At 47.9% G+C, this 25,154-nt stretch overlaps 1 protein-coding gene across 2 annotated transcripts in view; it reads left to right on the top strand.

Moving 5' to 3' along the window:
• SYT17 (synaptotagmin 17) overlaps positions 1-19,093 on the top strand; it is an 84,836-nt gene extending 65,743 nt beyond the window's left edge. For both annotated transcript variants that reach the window (XM_080830197.1, XM_080830198.1), the window contains exon 6: positions 17,755-19,093. In XM_080830197.1, the coding sequence (XP_080686323.1) occupies positions 17,755-17,951 (197 nt within the window). In that variant the 3' untranslated portion in view covers positions 17,952-19,093. The remainder of the gene's footprint in view (positions 1-17,754) is intronic.
• The last annotated feature ends 6,061 nt before the right edge of the window (positions 19,094-25,154 follow it).

The raw sequence follows: 25,154 nt of genomic DNA on the forward strand, positions 1-25,154 counted from the left end.
GGGTGGCTCATTCTGTCTCTAACAATGACAGCAGACATATATGCATTAACTCATTTAATCCTCATAGCAGCACTGTGATGTAGGAATTGCCATCATTTTATGAATGGGGAAACTGAGGCAGTGCTCAGAGGAGTAGTGTGCCCCAGGTCCTGGGGTCAGGATTCAAAGTCAGGTGATGTGGGTCCAGAATCTGGGCTCTCAATCACTGAGTTACACAACCTCGAATATTTATCAAGCCCCTATTATGTTGAGGTGCGGTGCCTAGTTGCTGGAGAAATAGCAGAAAGGCAGAAATAATTAATCCTTCCTTGATACTGGCATGCTGGTTGGGGTGAGACAAATCAATACCTAAATAGTAATGGAGTGTGGTGACAGGAGCTGGAGCATCACTTTAAACTGGGCAATATAAGCTGAGAAAGGGCCAGCTGTGCAAAGATTGGGGAGAGGAACATTCTAGGCAGAGGAATTGGCAAGTGCAAAGGCCCTGGGGCCAGAGTGAGTAAGAAGGTGAAAGTGGCCAGAGCATAGTTAATGCAGGGAGTAAATTACACGTGAGGTCAGAGCAATAAGTAGGGGTCATGGTAAGCTCAGATGACAAGTATTTAGTGAACACCTACTGTGTGCCTAAGACTGTTAGGCACTGGAGAAACTAGTGAACACGACAGATGTGGCTTCTGTCTTCACGAAGGAGTGAGATGATATGTGTGCGGGGATACTTAGCACATAGCAGATGCTCAGTGGGTGTAATTTTCTCTTTCCCTGCGTGTAAGTTGATGTGAAAACTGCTCCCCTGGGTTTCTGCCTAGCTCCCAGCCCCCACACTAAAGCAGGAAGTCATTGGCTTATAATGGCAATCATTTCTAGAGACTGCCTAGCCGAGGGCATTATTCGCCCACAAACAGGTGGGCGAAAAATGAGCAGAGTGGGCACAGGGGTCGGCCTTCCCGCTCTGTGTGGTGCCCCCACACTGGCCAGGGGAGGCACGGTCTTTGGGGGCTTAACTCATGGCCACTCTCTTTGTGATCCTGAGTTACACAGCAGGCCCAGGAAGACTGTCCACTGGCTCGGGGCCAAAGTTATGTGTTTGCTTCTAGGTTTTTTAAGAAATTTTTTAAAGATTTTTATTCATTTATTTGGGAGGGCAGGAGAGGGAGCACAAGCACGAGCGGGGTGAGGAACAGAGGAAGAAGCAGGCTCCCTGCTAAGCAGGGAGCCTGACACGGGGCTCCATCCCAGGACCCTGGGATCATGACCTGAGCCGAAGGCAGACACTTAACTGACTGAGCCACCCAGGTACTCCTGCTTTTAGGTTTTATCTTGCTTAATTTTATCGGGGCTGGAGAAAGCAAAAGAAAGACAGCCTTACGGTTGATTCATCTGTGGGATCCTCTTCCATTTTTATTCAAGGTCACCTTGGCCTCTCAGTGGTGTCTTTGGTAAGGAGGAGCCAGGACGCTTCGGACATGCATGGACAGCTGTGTGAGAAAATAAGGGTCCCCAGCCTTACTACAAGAAGTTTCCCTAAAACCTCTGTATGTCGCTAAGGCATTTGAGGACTGGGGCAAATCATTCTTTCCCAGGTTATTGAGCGTGACTCAGAAAAGAGGTCACAGAAGGGGTAATGGGAAGGGCAGGGATTCGGGGGTACGTCTTCTTCTCACTCACTCTTACGAGGCACCCTCCATTAAGGCTTAGTAAGTCCAGGCACAGTCCCAAGGACTCTCTCAGTCGATCCTCACAACAACTGAATTAGAGAGGTACCAGTGTTATACCCATTTTACAGAGGAGGAAACTGAAACTCACGTGACTTGATAGACGTTCTTGTGTTAGCTGAGGTCAGGGAAGGCTGCTGTCGCGGGTTGGCCGTGCTGGTTTGGGGTTTACTGCCGTCAAAGCTGATCTCTTGCTCGTGCACTGGTGTCTGGGGGGCCTTTCACGAGTGGCCTTCCATGCAAGGATTCAGCGAGCCAGGCCCTGTCCGGTTTGTGGCTCTGCCATCTTTTCGGGCATTGGAAGTTTTTGCCCCAGCCGGTGGTTAGCAGAGGGAGAGAGGGGAGGATTGTGTGGGAAGTTTTAATAGGCCGGGTCTAGAAGTTGGGAATATCCCTTCCACTTCCACCCTGACCCTCTCGGCTACAACTCCCTGTGGGAGAGGCTGGCTTTATAGTCTGGGAAGAAAAGACTTTGGTGACCTCACAGCCACCTCTGCCGTAGCTACCCAAGGGGGCAAATAAAAGCCATCCTGGGCCCCGAAAAAGCCTGGTCCACTGCCTCCCCCGAGGCCCCGCTGCCCCTGAGTTCGCCATGAGCGTCCCCAGCCTCGGGGACTTCACCTGACAAGAGTGGTCCTCCTAGTGAATTCGCCACATAACCACATAACCACATAAGCGCTGGGCACCTGCGGACATGGGCAAGTCATCGGGCCCGGGGTCCTCGGCTGGGCTGATGTTGTCCCCCAGCGGCGTCCAGAAGCGTTCATGGTTGTCACAACTCCAGGCGCGCTGTTGGCATGTAGTGGGTTGAGGTCAAGGATGTCGCTCACATCTCACAGTGCGTGGACCAGCCACCACCCCCGCCCTGCAGTGTGGACACCCCCGAGCTTGGGCAGTGGTCTCTGCTGGTCTCCGAGTCTGCAGAGCAGGGTCGGCGAGGGGGTGCCGGCTCCGAGCCAGTCTGCTCCAGTCCCGCCCCAGTCCTGCCCCTCTCGGAGGCTTGTTTAATCTCCCGATGGCCTGTTCCCCTCTCTGCATTTCTAGTGGTTTTTCTTCGGCTGCCCGAGTGTGAAGAATTCAGGGGCAGAAACCCGAGGGAATCTGTGCCGATTTTTCAAGTGGCTTCCCTGCTTCCATGAGAATTTGGGCAGACAGAACCTTCCCGCTTGGCTCACGAGCCCGTCTCCCCGGTGGTATGACCTGGACAGATGGCTTGCAGCCTGGCTCTGTGGGAGAGGGGGTGGGGAGCCCGCTCAGGATGTTTAAATCTGGTTTCTGCTCCTCCCCACCTTGTGGCTTATGGGTGCCTATCACCTGCGTATGGTGACACCGAGGGTTTATAAGGGAAAAAGGGGTTCTGGTGGCTTTTCAGTGTTGTTATGATAAGGAATATATATTTATACAGACATATGTACATACATATGAATATATGTGTGCATATAGTGCAACCGTGTAGGAGAGAGTAGAATAAAAAGTAAAAATCCCTAATTCTTCCTACGTAAAGGTAATTACTCCTCACAAGCCTTCGCTCTAGGAACAGATACATTTCTCTGTGTGTGACTATGTGCACGTGTGTTCGTGTGTATGGGGGCAGGTATACATGAGTGTGTGTTTGTGTGTGTATCTCTGTCCACTAGCGTTAGTGTCCAGAATAGATCTACTTTTATGCAACTTGCTCTTTTCATACACTAGATCGTGGATATTTTTCCATACTAGCATGTTTACACATACGCAAGCCAGGTGCTGTGGATACAATAGTGAGCAAATTAGACAACAATCCTGGTTTCATCAGATGACTTCTTGAATGTGGGAAGTCAGGTAGTAAACAAAGCAAATAACTGTATGGTGCAGTTCCGTGCTAAGGAGGCAACAGAAGGGAGGGCAGAGAATAGTGAAGGTTGGGGGGAGGATTGCAGTTTTTTCTAAGATGGCCAGGCCTCATGGAGAAGGTGACATTGGAGCCAAGACGGGAAGGAGGCCGGAGATGGGCCACATGGACGTGGATGTGGGAAGAGCATTGCAGCCAAAAAGAATATCGAGGGCCAGAGCTCTTAGGTGGGAGGGAGAGAGCGGGGAGATCGGTGCGGCTGACACTGAGTGCACATTCCCCTCATTATTTTTAATGACCGCGTGATATTTCATTAAGTCCAGCAGTTGAAGAATGTGTTTAATTAGTCCCCTGTTGGTAACACTGGGATTCATTCCAGAGTTTTTTTCGCCCTTTAGGAACATTACTGGGTGGGCACCCTTGGCATGTCTCCGTGGGTATGTTCAGTGTACCATGAGCTAAAAACACACCGGTGGGCTTGCTTGGCTGAAGCATGTATGTTTGTCCATTTGGATAGCTGTCGTCAAGATGGGTAGTCCAGGGGCATCTGGGTGGCTCAGTTGGTTAAGCGTCCAGCTCTTGGTTCTGACTCAGGTCGTGATCTCAGGGTCCTGGGATCGAGCCCCACATTGGGCTTCCTGCTCAGCGGGGAGTCTGCTTGTCTCCCTCTCCCTCTGCTCCCCCCCCCCGCTCACTCTCTAAAATAAATTAATTAATTTAAAAAAATTTGCAGGCCCCCCAAAAAAGTGGCAACAATTTTTACTCTTGTGTCTTCTTGCAGTATGCATTTGAAACAGATGACTTTGGCGAATTTTTTACGCCTTTATGGCCCACGAAGGCCCCAACTCCTTTCCCCCAAAAAAGGATTCTTGTCAGGCAGAAATAAACAAGCTTTGAAGATTATGAAGTGTTGAACAACTATAAGGTGTTAATTTTTACCTTTAAAAAGCATTTTGATTTTTAATTCTATATTATATAATACTTCACATATATGGGGAAAAAAATCACAGGTAGTCATTGACACCCCCCCCAAATCTGTCTTAGATTAGTTTTTCATCTCTCAGTTGGCCTAGGCAAAGCAGTTCCACATTGGTCCCTGGCTTCAAACGCCCAGGGTGTGCAATTATTTTATTTTGAAATGAGTGAAAACGTGATAAATGGACTTGATCGAGATGTAAAACTTTTGCCTTTGAACGATGTAGTTAAGAAAATAAAAGAGCAAAGCACATCCCAAGAGAAATTTTTTGTAAAACATATCCAATGAAGAGCCTGTATCCAGAATATATAAAGAACTTGAGTAACTCAGGAACAAGATACCCAATCCAGGATCCAGTAAAAAGTGGGCAAAGATTTGAACAGATGCACTTCGCAAGAAGACGCAGCAGTGGCAAAGAAACACCTGAAAAGATGCTGTACTTCATTAGTCATTAGAAATGCAAAGTAAAGGGGCGCCTGGGTGGCTCAGCCCATTAAGCACCTGTGCCTTCATCTCAGGTCATGATCCCAGGGTCCTGGACCAAGCCCCGCATCGGGCTCCCTGCTCGGTGGGGAGCCTGCTTCTCCCTCTGCCTGCCGCTCCCTCTGCTGGTGCGCTCTCTCTCTCTCTCTCTCTCTCTCAGATAAATAAATCTTAAAGAAAAGAGTAATGCCAGGTAAAACCACAGTAAGATCCACTGCACACCCACTAGTACAGTTAAGTGTAAAGACAAAAAATTCCAAGTGTTGGTGAGGACGTGGGACCACTAGGACTCTACTATATTTCAGGTGAGAATGGCAGATGTGATAAGCACATTGGAAAGCAGGATGCCATGACCTTATAAAGTTAGATACACATTGACCGTACAAACCAGTGATGCCGCTAGAAGTAGAAGGGACATGAAAACAGGTGTCCAACAAGGTCGTGTACACCCATGTTCCTAACAGCATTATTTGTAATGGGCAAAAAACTGAAAACAGCAACAATGCCCATTATTGACTGAATAAACCCAGTGCCCATCTTGGGTGAATAAACCAATTGTGATACATTGTATCTTCGAATCCTACTCAGCAATTAAAAAAGAACAAAATACGAATACTCATATAGACAGCTGAATTTCAGAAACAGTAAGCTAAATGAGTCTATACTATATGATCCCATTTTTATGAAATTCTAGTGACAACAAAACTTGGCCCACTGGGGTCAGGGAAGAGGGTTTTTTTTTCCCTAAGAGAGAACTTTTTCAGGGAGAGAGAACTCTATCTTGATTGTAGTGGTAGTTAAATGTTTCCGTACAATCATCAGAACTCATCCAATTGTGTGCTTAAAAATGGGTGGATTTTATTCTAGGAAAAAAATACTTCAGTAAACAAAAGCAAGGGGAAATTTTTTTAAAAAAGTAAAACATGTGGATGTGATTTTTATTTTGCATTTCTTGGATGACTCATGGTGTGGGACATCTTTCATGTACTTTACCTCTGGAAGGAGGTAGGCGTGGAAGGGAGGGGCGTGCCCCGAGCAGGATCCAGTGTGCTCATTGGTCCAAAGTAGACTTGAATCTTTTGTTTGCTGTTGTGGTCAGACAGAACATCAGGGTGCTGGACCCTTCCATTCAGGCCCAGGACGGTGTTTCTGGCCACATGTGGTCTGGTTATTGTGGTCATTGGGATAACCTAGCAGGACCCACCAGGAGCTGCTCGGCATCTCTCCAGGTAGGGAAGGCTTGTTCACTCCTATGTCCCCAATGTCTCACCAGGTTCCCTTCTGGTCTGGAATCCAACAACTCCATGACCAGCCTGTGGATGGGGTAGCCATGCAGACCTAAAAACTGATACTTCTCTGGCATAAAGAAGCAGGTTAATGGGGGCGCCTGGCTGGCTCAGTAGAGCATGGGACTCTTAATCTCAGGGTTATGAGTTCAAGCCCCACATTGGGCATGGAGCCTACTTTATTAAAAAAAAAAGGCAGATTAGCAGCTATGAAAGTGAAACAGTTGAGTTTGTGTGTTCGTTTTTTACAATCTCAACATTTTATGGAGAACCTTTAAAAAATATTGAAGAATTATTCAGTCAACACCCATATTCCCACCACCTAGATTTTACAATGAATATTTTGCTCTTTGCTTTAGCACACATCTATCCATCCCTCTCTTAGTTCATATTTTTTTCAAGCCTTTCAAGATCAGTTGCAAACATTAGTCCCATTCATCTGGGGTTTTGTTGTTGTTGTTGTTGTTGTTTTAAAGATTTTATTTATTTATTTGACAGAGAGAGAGATCACAAGTAGGCAGAGAGGCAGGCAGAGGAGGGTGGGGAAGCAGGCCCCCCCGCTGAGCAGAGAGCCCGACGTGGGGCTCGATCCCAGGACCCTGAGATCATGACCCGAGCCGAAGGCAGAGGCTTTAACCCACTGAGCCACCCAGGCGCTGAATGGGCTGAAAGGTCCAACCCTCTAATCATGCCTTGGTCTTTCTGGCAGCCAGTTCCCATCCTGAAATTATCTGGCGACCTCTGCCACGGACCATCTCATTAGTATACGGGAGGACACGCATCACTTGAAGATTCTATGGGACTTAGAAGCTCCTGGGACATGAACCGAGCACTAAGACCAAATATTATAACACAAGACGCTCTTATCACCCCTATGACTTAGGAAATTACAAGGATTTTAGGAGCTCTGTGTCAGGAAGTGAGAGCAGAGACCAATATATATGTCACTCCCATGGCTATTCAGTTTCACATAGGCTGTGGCTTCTTTCTGCTACAATGGCAGAGGAGTTGGAACAGAGACTCTAGGTGGCCCTTGAAGCCTTAAATCTTTACTGTCTGGCTCTTTATGGTAAAAGTCTGCCTATCCTTGTACTTAAGTAACACCTCTGGGCTTTCTTTATTCATTTTACTTTTTTTAAAGATTTTATTTATTTAGTTGAGAGAGAGAGAGAGAGAGCATGAGGAGGGAGGAAGGGAAGAGGGACAGGGAGAAGCTGGCTCCCCGCTGAGCAGGGAGCCCAGTGCAGGACTTGATCCCAGAACCCTGGGATCATGACCTGAGCCAAAGGCAGATGCTTAATGGACTGAGCCAGCCAGGTGCCCCTATTCATTTTACTATTTGCTTTATTCTCTGTTATCTTGTATTTACTTGCCCAGGGAAGAATTGACTTACCTGACTGGGACCCTGGTAAGCTTTCTGTCTGAAGGTCCACGGTCTTCTGCTGGATGGGATTAAGGTGTTCAAGGTCTCCCAGCCCTCCTCTTCCTGCTGGGACCTGCCTACAACGGAGAGCATTCTCTGTAGCTCCTTCCCTGAGCCTGCTGGTCAGGCCTGCCCGTGCCCGGACGAGACCTACCCTGTGTTTGGTCAGAGAAGTTTAATTCCAGGGGAACAAACACTAGGGTCAGGCCCCTTACTATAATCCAGCTGAACTACCAATCCTACTGATAACGTTGTTCTGCGACCAACACAGTGTACCTAACCTGACCCCATGAGACTCCCGGGGGAGCATGTGAAAAACACTGTCATCCAGTCCCCTGCTCCCCAAACCCATCAACAGAATCTCTTGGGCTGGGGTCTGGGCACTAGTATTTTTCTAAGAGCCTTCCGAGGGATTCACATGTCTGCGATCTTTCTCCTTTGTTTGCCCAGTCATTTCTCAATGATTTCAGAGGACAGAGAGGGGGACGACGTGGTTAATTATCCCCCAGAAGCTTCAACAGGTGTCTTGCAGCAGGCTCTGAAGCGGTTTGTAGTGAGCATTTCCCCCCGAGCAATGCCAGCGTCTCTGAGACGAGTGTACAAGGATGGTCCTCTTTCAGACAGACAGATTTTGGTTGTTCGTGTAAAAACAAGCACATTACATTATCGTCACACTTCTAAATGCTTCCTTCTAGACGGTGTGATTCAGATCTGAAAGTGATGCTTCAACCCATATGTCGTCTTTATAAACGCAGGCTCCGCATGGCTCAGTTTCCACACAGAGGAGTAAAGAAACGGCCCAGCCGTGGTCCAAGGGAATTTTAAAAGGGATTTTAATCTTTTTTTTTTTTTTTAAGATTTACCTTATTTTATTTTATTTAGAGAGAGGTGGGGGGAGGAAGGGCCGAGGGAGAGAGAGTCTCAAGCAGACTCTGCCCTGAATTTGGAGCCCTTTCAGGCTCGATCTCATGACCCTGAAATCATGACCTGAGCCGAAGCCAAGAGTCAGGCGCTTGACTGACTGTGCTGCCCAGGTGCCCCAAAAGGAATTTCGCTCTTGGCTCCCGTGTCTTGAGGAAGGAGGAAGAGACCTAATCCATAAGCCACGGCGACAGTCCTGGAAGACTTCTTCCTCCACTCCCCAGTTCATGGTGGTGGATTAATGAAGGGAAACCCCAGGTCGCATGCTTTGCCCTGAAGGCATCATTTCTCAGCCTCGTTGCCTGTGGACATTTTGGGCAGTTAGATTATTGTGAGGCTGTCCTGAGTATGGTAGGGTGGTGAGCAGCATCTCCTCTCCAGTGGTGACAATCCAAGTGGCTCCTACACAGTAAATTTGGGGAGCAGAATGGGGCCAGCTGAGAACCCCTGTGTTAAAGGAATCAAACAACTCACTTTAATCTGGTGGTAGTTCCTAAAGACCTGGCCACAAGAGTCCTCTCCTCTGGGCCTTGTGCTGTCAGTGGGGTGAGAGGACTGAAGGCAAGCCCAGCGAGTCGAGGTGACGTCCCAGCCCATGCTCAGGGCTCTCTCCAGGCCCTCGTCAGGAAAGCAGGCCAGGATGGTGGTGTGTGACCTCTAGACCCAAGAGATAATGATCGACTTCCTTGTGAATAGACACGTGGATAAAATCATTTGGTGTCATTGCAAATCCATGGAACGGGGGCTGACACGTGATAAGCGCTATGTAAGTGTTAGGTGCTACTGTGACAGTTTTCATAGCACTAGTCTGGAGACATAAGACAGCTTTTGTGTCTGCTGGCCAGCTGAAGAAGAGGCCATTCAGATGATGGAGACAAACCTGACCCTGCTGGGCCCCGCAGAGACGATGGGACAGTCTCCAACGTGGCCCCTTTGTGAGGGGTTTCCGAGGCTCAGTCTGACTCTTGACACCTCTTGCCCAACAGGCCATCCTGGGGGCTCACTCCCCTTCTGACACACATGCGTGCAATGTATTTCTGCTCTAGGTCTTGTTTTTGTCATACAGCGGGGTCAGGGGAAGGGGGAATGGGTGAGACTTTTCTGAGACAAGAGATGGAAAAGTGTTGCTGGGCTCTGAGTGTCCATTGTACTGTTGCACATGCCGGCCCTGTGAACTTGGGCACTCAACCTCCGAACCCCTACAAGCCTCACATTCTCCGTCTGCAAAAGGATATAAGTGGTACCTTCCCTAATGGGACTGTGGTGTGGATTGAGTGAAAAAATGTATATTAACTACTTTTCTCAGTGCCTAGCATACAGGACTCAGGATTTGGTGTTGGCTGATTTTTATTTTATTTTATTTTATTTTTTAATTTATTTATTTTAATAAACATATAATGTATTTTTAACCCCAGGGGTACAGGTCTGTGAATCACCAGGTTTACACCTTTCACAGCACTCATCATTTATTTTATTTTATTTTATTTTTTTTAGAGAGTGAGAGAGAGCATGTGTGTGTCTGTACATGAACAAGGGGGGATGGTGGGGGGAGGGGCAGGGGGACAGGGAAAGAGAGCTTTTTTTTTTTTTTAAGAGAGACTCTTAAGCAGACTCCACACTCAGTGCAGAGCCTGAGATCATGACCTGAGCCAAAGTCAAGAGTCAGACCCTCAACCAACTGAGCCACCCAGGGGCCCTAGTATTGCTGTTTTTTAATTACAATAATACTGTTACCTAAACTCTTCATTTTGACCGTTGGAAGGAAAAACATGGAGGAAAACGTTCTGTCCGAGCAGCTGCTATGAATCACAAAATGAAACCTCACTCTTTTTGTGTGTGTGTGTGTGTGTTTACTCTTGTATTACTTGCATTTATTATAATAAGCATACATTAGTTTTGTAACTAAACGTAATGTACAGAGAGCAAGGTAATAACTATGGAAAAGGATTATAAATTTCATCAGAAATAACATTTGTGAGAAATAAGAGTATTGGGGGGGAGAATTGCCCTCTGGATTATAAGATATTATAAAACTACAATCATTAAAATATTATGGTGCAGGGGCACCTGGGTGGCTCAGTGGGTTAAGCCTCTGCCTTTGGCTCAGGTCTTGATCCCAGGGTCCTGGGATCGAGCCCCGCACTGGGCTCTCTGCCTGGCAGGGAGCCTGCTTCCTCCTCTCTCTCTTTGCCTGCTTCTCTGCTTACTTGTGATCTCTGTCTGTCAAATAAATAAATAAAATATTTTTTATAAATAAATTAATTAATTAAATATTATGGTGCTGATGTAAAGATAGATTAATGCAAAAATGTCGCTAAAAACAAATACTATTATATGTAAAAATTTTAATAATTAACATACATCATAAAGTAACAGGGAAATAATGTTCAGGGACAATAGATAGCTATGGGATAAATAAATCTATTTAGAAGATCCTCATTTCATATCACATTTCAGAATAAATTCTGGGGGAAAGTTAAATCATATAAGAATATTGATCAGTTCCCTCACTCTGACGTCACGGATGAAACTTCCTAGACCCAAAGAAACGTTCGAGTTGAAGAGGGCCTTAAAACCTACATAAACCCACCCTTTGTGTAAATGGGAAACTGAGGCCCAGGCAGAGGCTATGATTTATCTTGTTTTGAAGAAACCCCTGAAACAGCGTCTAGCTTTCAGAGGGAAGAAGAAAAAAGAGGGAGTGCTATAGACGGAGAAAGTTTTGCAAAAGCTGGGAAGAGAATGGGTACCATCTTTGTTGGGGTGTATCTGAGTTGGCTTCTGGAGAGGAGGCACAGGAGGAAGAGGGACAAAGACTTTGTTATGGGGCTTTTCCGAGGGTTGAGATAACTCCTGAAAATCCAGATGAAGTGTGGGGATCCCTCCATGCTGAGGAATTAGGGAAGACTGGGAAACAGCTTTTTGCTGGCTTCATGCATTTTTTTTTTTTTTTTCCCAAAAATGGGCCAGTAGTGCAACTCAGTACCCAAGTGAGGCCTGTGATGAGGTGGGGTTCTGACCATGACCTGGGGCACCCCTGCACTGTGCCATCAGCCTCGAAGCTGCATGTGGGGGTATTACCTTGGAACCAAACATGCAAAATGGGGAGCTGTTGAGATTTTTTTTTTTTTCCTTTTAATTTGCAGTGTTTATGACACCCACATGCTAAGTCATCCAGCTTCCCTTCCAGACCGGCTGCCTTGGCAAACTAAATTAGCAACCAAAAGAGTTTAGCTCTTGCGGGGAAGGACAGATTCATTTTCCCAGCAAGTATCAACATGTGAAAGCCTCAGCTTGCCCCTGACTCACTCAGGGCACTGCGGTTTGGACCGGAGCAGTGCGCAGTCTCCCTCTGCACTGCCCTGGGCCTCCATCCCCTCAGCTGTAAAATGGGCCGGTGGTAGCAGCGGTGGTTCTCGGTGGAGAAGGGTTAGGGGATGTTCCTGTGGGATGTACAGTGATGTCTGGAGATACATTTGAGTTGTCACAGCTGGGGAGGGGACGGCTAGTGGCATCCTCCAGAGCTGTTCCTAAACATCTTACACCACTCACAACAGCCCCACAACCCAGAATGATCTGGCCCCAGATGTCAGTAGTGCTCAAGGTGAGAAACCTGACTCTACAGGGGTAGACAGGGAGATTTAGCAAGTTAACCCACATGACGTGCTTAGCCCCGGGCCATACGTATGTAGTAGGTGCTTAATAAAGCAGTCTCTGCGCTCCTTCAAAGCCTGGTCCCTGAGCCCAGTGGGTGCCTCTCAGCGTGCTTTGGTTTTGCCAAAGAGGTTTCCCTCACCTAAATTGGCATGGTGATTGGTGCCACAGAGATAGATTGGTCATTCTTTAGAGATAGTTGAGCCTTAAATTCCAGAAAGTAGAATATGCCAGGGGTACCCAAGCCCCGAGGGTAGAACTGGACCTTGGTGGCTTGTCTGTCTGCACGGAGGGCCATCCTCTGAGACTGTCGCATCAGGGCAGTTGAGATTTGTTGAGGCTAGGGAGGGAACACAGTGACCAGTAACCGAGCACCTTGCTGGGCGGGAGGGTTGCTCTACTCTGTAACCTTGGGGGGAGGGGCACTGAAGGGTTTTGTGTGAGTATAGCTTCCGCTGACTGAATCCACTCCCCTTTGATGTTAAAAAAGGCTTCACATTTTTTCCTGTGTTTGAGAGAGAACTTGTCACACCTCCTTTGACCCATTAACCAGAGCCCTGAGCTTTCTGACTGATTGAGTCATGACTATAAAAATAAATGATGATATGGTTCAGTATACTTTGGCTCTGTGAGGGAATACAGGGCTGTTTGCCCCTTCACCAAATGGCCCCGTTCTACTGTACTTTTTAAAGTTCTTGGGGTGCCCAGGTGGCTTAGTCAGCTAAGTGTCCGACCCTTGCTTTCGGCTCAGGTCGTGAGCTCAGGGTCCTAGGATCAAGCCCCAATTCGGGCCTCCTGCGTGGTGGGGAGTCTGCTTGTCTCTCTCCCTCTACCCCTCCCCCTGGCTTGTGCTTTCTCTCTCAAATAAATAAACAAAATCTTGAAAAGAATTAAATTAAAAAGTTAATCACTGCAGAGGGGGAAATGAGATGACCAAGTTTATTCAGAGTATGTAGGTTCTCAGGGAAAACGTGGGGAGCCCTCTCCGTGGGTTTCCTGCGCAAATTCTGAACCTGTTCTGATTGTTGCAGTGCCGTTGTGCTGCTCTCTGGATTGTGCAGGTCGTTGGGAAGCTGCTTCTAGATGACTAGGGTACCTGGTCCTGCAGTGACACTATGACTGCCGTAGACTGAGTCCCCCGTAACCACCAGTTGGGATAGTTGGGGATGCCTTGCGACAAAATTTCTAATTGTGATTGTCTGTAAGGAGGAGGACAGTAGGGATCTAGTGACGAAAAAATTGGCTTCCTTCCTGGGGTATTTGCTGCAAATACTTCAAGTTGTATCACCAACTAGCTCAGTGACTTGGTTTCTTTATCTGTCAAGTGGAGGGCTAGGGGGTCTCTGGCGCTGTGTCTCTGAGCCCCTCTCTGGATCCTGTAGATACCCAGTTTTAATTCCCCGTTTCTCCAACAACATGCTCCCCAGAATTTACAGTGATGGCAAATCTTGACATTCTCCCAGGTGACTTTTATCATAGAAGTCATTAGTGTTATTCAGCTTTGGCTTTATTATAACTTGAATTTCCAATGTTCGATTTTTAAAAGTCTGTTAAGATTGCCATAACTTTACCGAGTGATTTGCAAGTGCCGAAGCCTGCCAATTAACTCAGATGGTCACAGCCACAACTGCTTCCCATCGAAAGACTGAATCACTTAGGAGCTCCTACCTTTCAAGGGCCAAGTGATTCACCACACCGAGTAACTTTGCAAGTGGGGATAAGGAGCGTAGGATATTAGACTTCCTTTTAGTCTTCTTTCCCTTCTGGTGATTTAGATGTGGATTCTCTAATGACAACTTTTTTTTTCTTTTGTTTTCTTTCCAAAACGGTATGTGCTGTAAGAAGTGCAAACCATACTTACATAATACCAAACGCAGAAAGTTCCCTGTTTCCCCTCCCTAGAGAGAGCCATTCTTACCAGTTTGGTGAAATTCCTCCAGATTGTTTTCTATTCTATATATTAACTTTTTTTTTTTTTTAACAAAAAAGAGATTGTGTTTACATATACTATTTTGCAACTTGCTTTTGTCTCCTAGCAATATGTCTTGGAGATTTTTCTATTTCATATATATATATATAGGTCTATCTCGTTTGACAGCAACATTGGTTTCCATGGTATTATTACATCAGAAACGATTTAGTCAGTCTCCGCCAGTCTTTGTCTGTATGCGTCCCAAAGCTGATCCTAAGATAATGACTTGGGTTCAGGTAGGCTACCAAGGAGGTGACCCCAGGAAGTACTGCTAAGAGAATGCAAAAGGGAGGCAAGCCAATCGGGGATATTTGATGAGTGGGTCACTGCAGCCTAGAAGATCCCCGAGACCATCAAGTTCAGTGATTCACTGGAAGGACTCACAGACTTAGCAAAGCTATTACACTCATGGTTAGTTTATTACAGAAAAAGGAAACAGACCAAGATCAGCAAAGGAAAGAGGCACAAAAGGCAGAGTGAAGGAGAGAACAGGTAATGAGTTTCCAGTTGCCCTCTCCCAGTGGAGTTGTGAGGACAGCACTTCATTGTCCCAGGAATGATGTGGGGAGACACACTTGAAGAGTTGCCATCCAGGGAGGTTCACACAAACACTGGCGTCGGATATTGATTATGCAGTCCATCCTCTAGGCATCCAAGTGGCTGACCCTAGGTTCCAGCCCCTGCAGTGGTCAAACTGCTGTTGAGTGGCCCAAAGACTCCACCATAAGTCATAGTTGGTGTAGACTGGCGAGGGCTCTGGGTGCTTGAGAGCTGGGGGGATAGCCTCTAGGGTGGGCTGAGGGGGCAGACAGGGCACCACAGCCACAGGTACACTTCTTCATGGACACTCTTTGTTATTTACATTTTTCATTCTCACAGTGTTCTAGGGCAGGAGTTGGCAAACTTTTCCATAAAGGGCCAGATAGAAAATAGTTTGAGCTTTGTGGACCACACAGTCTCTTTTGCACCTATTCAGCTCTGCTTCTGTAGTATAATAGCAACCGTAGACATTGTGTTAACAAATGGGTTTGACTGAGTTCCAATAAAACTTTATTTACAAAACAGGTAGTGGGCCAGATTTGGCTTAGAGGCTCTAATACCCAGGTATTATCCAATATCTAATATTCAGAGAATATCCTTTTATGTATATCTTTGTCCATTTGTGCAGATAATTCTATGGGATAAATTCCTAGAAATAGAATTGCTGGACCACAAGTTACAACATTTTTATTTTGAGTAGCTACTGTGAACCTCTCCTGAAAGGTGAACCAGCTTCCTCTTACACCAACAATACATGAGGGTGTTTGAGATTTCCTTTCTTAAAACCTTTTTCCCAAGGGGAAAGTACACTCATCTCTGAGGATGTTTCTGCATTTTCATTTTTGAGCTTTGGAGAGGCATAGGAAGATAGAACATTTTGCCCCCAAGGAAGAACACCAAACAGAGCCTGGAATGGCCTCCTGCTAGGATCTTGCTTTACCAAGGCCCACAGAGAAGGGGACTCCAGTAACTTATTTTCGTTTAACTTGTTTTCAAACCTTATACTGCCCACTAGGCATCGTTCAAAACAAACCTGAGTGTTACCTTTAAAAACAAACAAACAAACAAACAAACCTCAAGGGATGCCTGGGTGGCTCAGTCGGTTGTGTCTGCCTTCAACTCAGGTCATGATCCCAGGTTCTGGGATGGAGCCCCGCATCAGGCTCCCTGCTCAGTGGGGAGCTGCTTCTCCCTCTGCCTGCCGTTCTCCCTGCTTGTGCCCTCTCTCTCTCTCTCTGACAAATGAATAAATAAAATCTTCAAAAAAAAAAAAAAAAAACTTGGAATGCCTCAGAGAGTTCCTTAGTAATGTTCTTTATTAAGCAAAGATTCCTGTCCTAGTTTTTCCCTTCTGTAAGGGATCTTCATGTAAACAAGGTCCCCCTGTGCGTACCGAACACTTCACCAAGTTACAAAAACTATACACGGTCCAATTTTTGTCCACATTGCTGACAGGTACTGGACACTGGAGTGGTAGTGGGCTTGATTGGTACAGGCTAGTCTTGTTCACGCTGGGTCTTTTTGGTATTTAGACAATGGATGGGGTTTTGTTTTTGTTTTTCTACTTTTCTTTTCTTCCCCCCCCCATTCACCCCCTCCCCCATTTTTATCATTTAGAATTCTTGATGTGAACCCCATGGGGGAGAATAGAGGCTCATTAGCATTCAAACTCTGTTTTTGGCTGCATATTTTAGCTGGTTTATTTGATAATCGGCTTCCCTCCTGGGATCCAGCCCGCTTTTGCTCGGCTCATGCTGGGTGAATCTGTGATATTTCCCATTCTGCAGTCCTTCATTTATAACACAGACGCAGCCTGCTTTCCCGTTAGCGAGATGGCATGCCCGGACTACCCACACGCAGATAAAGAATTAGGCAGAACTTGGCTGGGAAGATAAATCAAGCTAACCATCTCATTAGGCTTGAAAGACACAAATTAAGCTTGCATTGGAATTAACAGAGAAGCCTTCCAAAGAGACACGCAGTACGACAAGGGGTAGAAGAAATCGCCATGGCCATTTCTCTCAGGAACTTGCCTCCATTGCCTGGAACAGAGGAAGCATAAAGCCTCTCTTATAAAAGGCTCCACCAGACAGAAATTGGGGTCAGAATCACAGTATAACCTTCACTGAGTGCTTATCTAGGTACCGTGTGCTGAGACATTACACAAATTGTCTCCTCAAAATCTCACAGTGACAGTGGAAGTAAAGTACTGGCAAGAGTCCTCTTTAACCTAGGAGGAAACTGAGTCTCAGGGAGATTCCTTCCCTTATCTCAGGTCGCAGAGCTAGCCTAATGGTCACCGAGGATGTCTGGCCTGTGGCCCATGGCTTCACCTAGTGGCTCTTCTCCAGCGTGAACTGGCCTTTCAGGGGACATTGGGCCCCATCTGGAGACATTTTGGATTGTGACAGCTGGTGAGTGGGGTGCTCATGGCATCGAGTGCATAGAGGCCTGAGGTGCTGCTCAGCGTTGTGCCCAGGACAGCTCCCGTGACAAGGAACGTCCATGGTGGCCGCCATTGAGAAACCCTGGGTTAACTACTCAACCAGACTCCAGTGATGGCTGACTGTCCCCGGAGAACTCCCCAACTGTAGTGCTCTGTACACAGCATGGTAGGGCAATGGCCATGAGTTTCAAGTTGTCTATTGTGGGGGACGCAGCTGTCTGGCAGCAGGAACAGTCAGTGTGGAGGCCAGGAGGCAGGAACGTGCCTGGCGTGGTGAGGGACGGCCGGCCATCTGGTATACCTGGAGTGAAGGGACTCACGGGCGCATGAGATGAGGGGAGTGGGGCATTCTTACCATGAAAGGAAACAGATGATGTCCTAAAAGCAACGAGCCCAGTGTCTGCATTTGAGGAACGAGTAGACTAACGACCTCTGTCTTGTTCCCACCTCCCTGTTCCGTTTCTCTCCTTCTCTGACCTCCTCCCCGCCGCCCTCGTCCCTCTGGCTCCCCAGTGTTTGGCCACAACATGAAGAGCAGCAATGACTTCATCGGAAGGATTGTCATCGGCCAGTACTCTTCGGGCCCCTCCGAATCCAACCACTGGCGGCGGATGCTGAACACTCACCGCACGGCCGTGGAGCAGTGGCACAGCCTGAGGTCCCGGGCCGAGTGTGACCGCGTGTCTCCTGCCTCACTGGAGGTGACCTGAGGCCTGCGGCAAAAGCAGCTCTCATTTGTTTTAAAAAAAAAAAAAGAAAGAAAAATTTAAGACAGAAAGAAAACGTGTCACATGCCTATGACATCCACACAACACACACACACACACACAGACACACACACGCTAAATCCTCTCAGAACTGAGAGGAAGCTGACTATTGAACACAAAATGGTTGCCCTCAATAAGCAAAGCCTGAGAACTTTCTGGAAACTCCATCTCTATGTCATGAGCTGAGTGGGCTCTGCTGTGAGACTTACTGACAGTGCTTGCTACTGTTGATACCCCTCCCCCAAATGCACTTTAAACCCTCAGGCCAGAGAAAGGGCCTCCCCAAGGGTTCCAGCCTCCATCGAGATGAAATTCTCCAGGAGCTTGGCCAGTGTGTGGGAGGCCCGACACCCACACCCAAAAGGCACACCAGCCGATTGGGTGGCTTCTGAACGGGCTGCTCTTCCCTGGGGTTCTTCAAACCTGATACCTTTCCCCGAAAAGTGTAAGTATTTTGTCTTCTCTTTAGTGGACGTGGTAGATCAGACTATTTGGAGAAACCAAATGGCCTCAAAAAATATTCCAGTGTAAGAAACCTCCCTGGCTTGACTGAATTTGTCCTTGTGTTAGCTTATTCCTAAGGACCACCCCTCCCCCGGGGAATGTTCTCATGTGTGTCCCTGTGTGTCCTCCCAGTGAGCAAGGTGGTCGGCAGGACCTCAGTCCTGAGCATTCCCTTCTCTCTGCTCCCCCCCAGTGAAATTTCACCCGATATCCTCCTGTCTGTCAAGGCCCCACCTTCAGTAACAGCATGTGTGTATGTCAAGTAAATAGAATACGATAGAGCAAAAGTAACCTTTTTTGACCGATTCATGGTGATTGTGGCACATGGAAGACTTGCAAAAGCAGTTACCTGGATTAAAATGGCCACCACACTCCCATCCAATAGGAATCCTTCCTTGTCATACTCTGAGCATCAACCTGTGTTTGTGTGTGAACCAAAGTCATTTTTCTCATGCTAAGGAATTAGTGTAGTTAGAATATATCTCTCCCTGTTGGATGCTTCTGTATCTTTCCCACCGCCTCTTGTCTGGTATAACAGGGAGCTATTTATTGAAATTAAAGATTATTTATTTGTGCCATGCATTTGAGTATCTTTTTCTTCATGAACCTGGGGCATGAAGAGTGCAAGGTGTTTCGGTTACCACTGCTGCGTAACAAACCGTCCCAATGACTCAGAGCCCTGATATGGCATGGAGGTTGAGGGGGAAGGCAGGAGGGCTAGGTTAGGTTAAGTTTCTCAAGAGAAAAAGAGGGAAGGCATTTTCCTTTTCTACAGAGTGACTTCCTTATCGTGGTTGTACAGAAGAGGATGAAAGGAGCGCCCGGGTGGCTCAGTGGGTTAAGCCTCTGCCTTCAGCTCAGGTCATGATCTCGGGGTCCTGGAATGGAGCCCTGCGTCGGGCTCTGCTCAGCGGGGAGCCTGCTTCCCCCTCTCTTTCTCTGCCTGCCTCTCTGCCTACTTGCGATCTCAATCTCTCTGTCAAATAAGGAAATAAAATCTTAAAAAAAAATTTTTTTTTAAAAGAAGAGGATAAAAGCATGAGAGAACAAAGAGAATGAGGGGATAGGAACATAGGAGGCATTGGGCGCTAGAGGGGAGGGAATACCAGTGACCGAGCCCATGGGCTCTGGAGCCAAAGAAGCCATGGTTCAAATTGTGGACTCACCTCCCCCCTAACCTTGTATCCTTGCACAAGCCAGGTAACTTCTCTGAGCTACTCTCTCCTCGTTATCTCAGGGTACCTCGAAAGCAGACCTTGAGACAAGAACTTGGGTGCTGCTTGTTTACCAGGAAGGGGACCCCAGGAAGCATGAAATGGAAGAACAAGTTAGAGAAGGGAGAAAAGCAGATGAAGGCTGCCTGGGCTAGCACTGGGCAGCTGGGGGCGCAGCCATGCCGGGGACCCCGGAGAATACACTTGAGAATGATCATGACAGGGAAGCTGGGGTATTTTAACTCCCGGTGCTTATGTTTCAGGGCCTGAGGGTTGCCCCTGGAGATGTGAAATGTTTGGCACTTTAGGACTGTCCTGTGTGGGCCGAGCAAGCTTCAATAGCACCAAGAAATCGCCAGGCAGAGAACGGGGTGGCGGGTGGGAGGGGCCGGTTCTCGTCCAGGTGTTGCGTCTGCATGTGCCACAACCACGGGGAAAGTCAGATGACCTGAGAGCTGAGGTGGAGAATCCCCAGCATCTGCCTCCCTCAGCAGTAGTAACAAGGGCTGACTAAGCACCACAGGAAGTGCCAAACATCTCATGCAGTCCTCACGCAGAAGCCCACACGGAAGATGTTCTTATTTCTCTTTTATAAAGGAGGAAGCCAGGGTTTAATGGGATTAAGTGGCCAGTAAGTGATAGAGTAGGATACCCGTTCGGGCCTATGGGACTGGAGAGCCTGTTATGGGCTGAACTGTGGCCCCTCAAAAAAGATGGCGGCCTGGCCCCTGGTACCTCAGGGTGTAACCTCTTTGGGGGTTAGGTCTTTACAGAGGTAGTCAAGTTGAAGTGAGGCCATTGACGGGGCCCTAATCCAGTATGACTGGACCTTATAAAAAACAAGTTGGGGTGGGGGGACTAGGACCCAGAGACAGACACACAGGGGAGATGATGGGCAGAGACGCAGGAGAAGATGGCCGTCTACAAGACAGTGGGAGAGACCGGAACAGATCTGTCGCTCACAACCCTCAGAAGAAACCAACCCTGTGGACACCTTGATTTTGGACTTCTGGGCTCCAGAACTATGAGACCATGAATTCCTGGCAGTTAAGCCACCCCATCTCTGCGTAAGATGAGTGCAGAGCTGGTATGGCTAACCACATGCTAGACTTCCCTGTCTGAAACTCGGGTGACTATTGTTACCCTGTACGGTTCATATGAGGACCAGCCTGGATAATGGCTGCACAGTCTTCACACGAGCTACCTGCTGGCTCTTCCTACGAGGTGCACATCAGGCGATGTTTGCTGGTTGGCCGGAGGGGACAGTTGTAGGATGGATGTCAGAGCTGTCCACGTCTCTAAGGAGAGAGTCTGTCAGGAGAAGAGGAAAATGTGTTGGAAGGTGAAGGAATGACTTGGTTTCTATAGAAACTTGGGCTCCAGGTGCCCTGTCGTGGGCTACCCGCTTGTTTTCATTAGCAACCCCCTCTTCCTCCTCCTCAAATAGAAGGTGGGGAAGGAGAGTCACAGACTACCTACACACCCTCTTTGGACCCAAGTTCAAAGGGAGGAGGTGGGCAGGAGCGGTGGGGTGAAATTTGAAAGCTGAGTCTGTTTTCCCACAGCCAATCCTTGAGTTCTGGTGTCTCTTGGGACCCCAGGGCCCCTCGGGATTTCAGTCCACCCCCAGGAGGTGACAGAACCTGTGACTCCTGCCAGGAGTCAGCTCAGACATGCTGTGTCCCGGCACACCAGGAACAGCTGTCTGGAGCTCTGATATTTCTCTTTTGGAGCACTGGGAATCACAGCAGGGGAGGAAAGAAGGATTCCTTTCCTTCCTGGGTGGCCTGTCTTCCACCGTCACTGGGCTACCTGCCCTTTTCCATGTTCAAGAAGACCATTGAAAATAACTCAAGGATTGGGGTGCCTGTCTGGCTCAGTCGGTAGAGCATGTGACTCTTGATCTCGGGGTTGTGAGTTCGAGCCCCGTGTTGGATGTAGAGATGACTTAAAATCTTAGGGGCGCCTGGGTGGCTCCGTCGGTTAGGTGTCTGACTCTTGATTTCAGCTCAGGTCATGCTCTCAGGGTGGTGGGATGGAGCCTGTATCAGGCTGCGTGCTCAGTGGGGAGTCTGCTAGAAAGCTCTCTCCCTCTGTCCCTCCCCCGCCCCCATGCACACATGGGCAATCTCTCTCTCTCTCTCTCTCAAATAAATCTTAAAAAATCGTAAAAAATAAAGTGTTAAATAACTCTGGAACGATCAGCATTATCTAAAAACTAAAAGTGAATGCCTAGGAATACAAAACTGGACAGCATCACCCTCGAGGTTGACAGCGGTTACTCTTTGGGAAGTGGTTTGACCGCTCGCTCAACCGTACACCTTCCTCTACGGTATTGTCGAAGGTCGTGTCGTGATCTAATGGCAGCTAACGTATATTAAGCGCTTATCATGTCAGGCACTCTTCTAAGCACTTGTACGGGGCAAGCATTGATTTGTTCCCATTTTACAGATGAGGAAACTGAGGCTGTTCAGATACTGATGTAATCGGTATCTGGCCATTCTGCAACAGGCGCCTGAAGGGAAAGCCATGAAATTGAACTAGCCTCCACTGTCCCTTTTATAATGGTGGTGAGGGTGCAGGGAACTTTGTTTTATTGGCATATAAACAGTATTTTTTAAAAGGTAAGAAACTAACGGAGATGATAGATAATAGATAGATAGATAGATAGGAGAGGAGGGAAATGGGGAGAGCAGGTGGTCTGAATCCTCAGACCACCATGAACACAGTGTGGGTGGATGTGTATCTGGGGGCAGGAGGAAACAGAATGCCCTCACACAATAAATACGACTTTAGGAAGACAGAAAATCCATATAATATGTTACAAGGAGACCTCTACAACCTCCAAGTGATAGCGAAGATTGATTTGTTAAATAAGGAAATTACCTACTTTCTGGTTAGTAAACTTGGTCTAAAGCAGGGGCGGGCAACTCTGGCCCATGGACTGAATCCAGCCTGATGCTTGTTTTTAGAAATGAAGTTTTGTGGGAAGCGTGCCGGGCCTATTCCTATCGTCTATGGCGGAGCTCATTAGTTGAGACCCAGTCCGTGGGGCCTGCAGAGCCAAAAACACTTGCTGTCTGGCTCTTTGTAGAAGTTTAAGTCACAAAAATGTAGGATGAATGAGCGCAGAGAACGAATGCACGGCATAATGAAGACAGATAATGATACCAGACTGAATACTGAAATTGGCAAAGAGAGTAGATTTCAGGGGCTTTCACCACCAGAAAGAAGGTAACTGTATGAGGAGATGCTACGTTGATCAGTTCTACTCTAGGAGTGTTGTACTGCGCATGCGTGTATTGAATCATCATGTTGGATACCTCCGATAGATGCAAGTTTTATTAAAAAGTGGAATTAAAAAAATAAAGTTAGCCTACCCCTGCCTTGAACAATGCTTCACAAACTTTAATGTACACACAACCCCTTGATTCTGATTCGGTGGTTCTGGGGTGGGGCCTGATATTCTGCATTTTGAACGAGCTCCCAGGAGACACCAGTGCATGGGGTGGGGCATACCTTCGCTTGCTTCCGTCCAGAGAGGGGGCATGAACCCATTTACCAAAAACCTGCCGCCGTCACCTAGCGACACGTTATCAACACAGATCATTTAGTTTGTTTGCCATCAAAGCATCCTCCACTTTTCAAAAGCATTTCCAGTGGCCTCTGTCCCACCACCCTCCACCCCCCCTGGTGGGTTCCCCCTCCGGAGGGTGCGTGATTCCCGTGACAACAGGGGCTCCCCGAAATGCAGTGCTCCAGCTGATGGAGAGTGGGGAGAAAAGGTGCACATTTTATTTTATTTTATTTTTTAAAGATTTTATTTATTTATTTGACAGACAGAGATCACCAGTAGGCAGAGAGGCAGGCAGAGAGAGAGAGTAGAAAGCAGGCTCTCCACGGAGCAGAGAGCCCGATGGGGGGCTCAAACTCAGGACCCTGGGATCATGACCTGAGCGGAAGGCAGAGGCTTTAACCCACTGAGCCACCCAGGTGCCCCTAAGGTGCACATTTTTTATTTATGTTTTGTATCAACCTTTAAAAAAAAATGTCACTATGGGGGAGGGCTCTTTTATAGCAGACCTGATCTCTCAGTACAATAAGTCATCTGTGCCCGACACTCGGATAATAAATGTATATCCTTCCTAAATAAGTACACATGTGCCCTCTGGGGTAGGCCCCAGCAGAAGGTTTGGAGGAACCGGTAGACGTGGGGGCATGAGGAGGAAACTGAGCCTGAGTCCGGCCTTGGCTGGCTCTCCAGCCGGTGCCAAGAGAGGAATGCACTTAGGCCTCGCAGGTGGACCAGAGAGCAAGCCAGGGCCTGGGACAGGTTCAAGTCCTCCCTGTGGGCGCCAGCCACGCACAGTGTCAGAACACTCCAGAGAGGAACGGGGGAGTAGAACCATGGGTGGGGGGCGGGGGTGGCATGCAGGGTCTCCTGCCTGGAAAAGGTTTGCACAGGATCTATGATCATGGTAGCGAAATTGCCTATCATTTCTTGAACACCTTCTACTCGCCAGCATCTATGCTGAGTTTTACAAACAAATGATTTCATTGAATCTGTACGAGGTAGGTTCTCTTGGTAGCCCCTGTTTTATTAAGGAGGAAACGGAGGCCTCAGAAAGGCAGAATGTCTTGCCTGACCACACAGGAAGTGGGGGAGAGAACGATCCCGATTATCAGAGATACTAATTCATGAGTGCGGTGACCTTCCCAATGAAACACCAGTGGGTTTGAAAACATTTATGTTAAGTTGGAGCAAACCACACACGAGACCTATGCACGAAGGTAACATTTGCTTCTCTTTGTTGAGTGCTTGTTCTGGGCCAAGAACCTTCTACGGGCACCTCCTTTAACCCCTAAGAAACCCTGAAAGGTGGAGGGAAAGGGAGGAGGGTAACCCACCTAGGCCTTCCTTCCTGCTTCCCAGGCAAGCCGTGTCAGTGCGTTTAAGGCCAGAGTGAGATGGGGGCGAGCTGAGCCCAAGCACACAGGCCCCATGACTTCTGCATCGGCCTCTGACTTCTGTTTTTACCTTCTGGTATGTATTTCCTCTGAGGGGGCCCGAGATGCTTGATCTCCTGTGACAGGCCCACATGTAAGCTCTGTTACTGTCCCATCTCACAGAGGAGAAAACTGAGTCTCAGAGAAGTGAGCCCAGGCCCAAGGCCACAGGGTGGCTCAGAAGCAGAGCGGTGGTTTCTCTTAGTTCCCTGAAGGGGGCTGACCAGGGGCGGCCTTCAAGCTGTCGCTCAGACAGCCCTCCAGAGAGGAGGGAGAAGAGAGGGGAGGGGAGGAGGAGGAGACTGGAGGCTGTCTGGTGTGTCCTGAGCTCCCAGCAGATCTCGCCTGCTCTCAAGAGAGCTCCAGTGAAAAGGCCTCTCTCCTCCACGCGGGCCTGAAGGTGGCTTCCTCGGGCGTCAGG

The sequence above is a fragment of the Martes martes genome (assembly GCF_963455335.1).
Source record: "Martes martes genome assembly, chromosome: 18".
Taxonomy (NCBI): Eukaryota; Metazoa; Chordata; class Mammalia; order Carnivora; family Mustelidae; genus Martes; species Martes martes.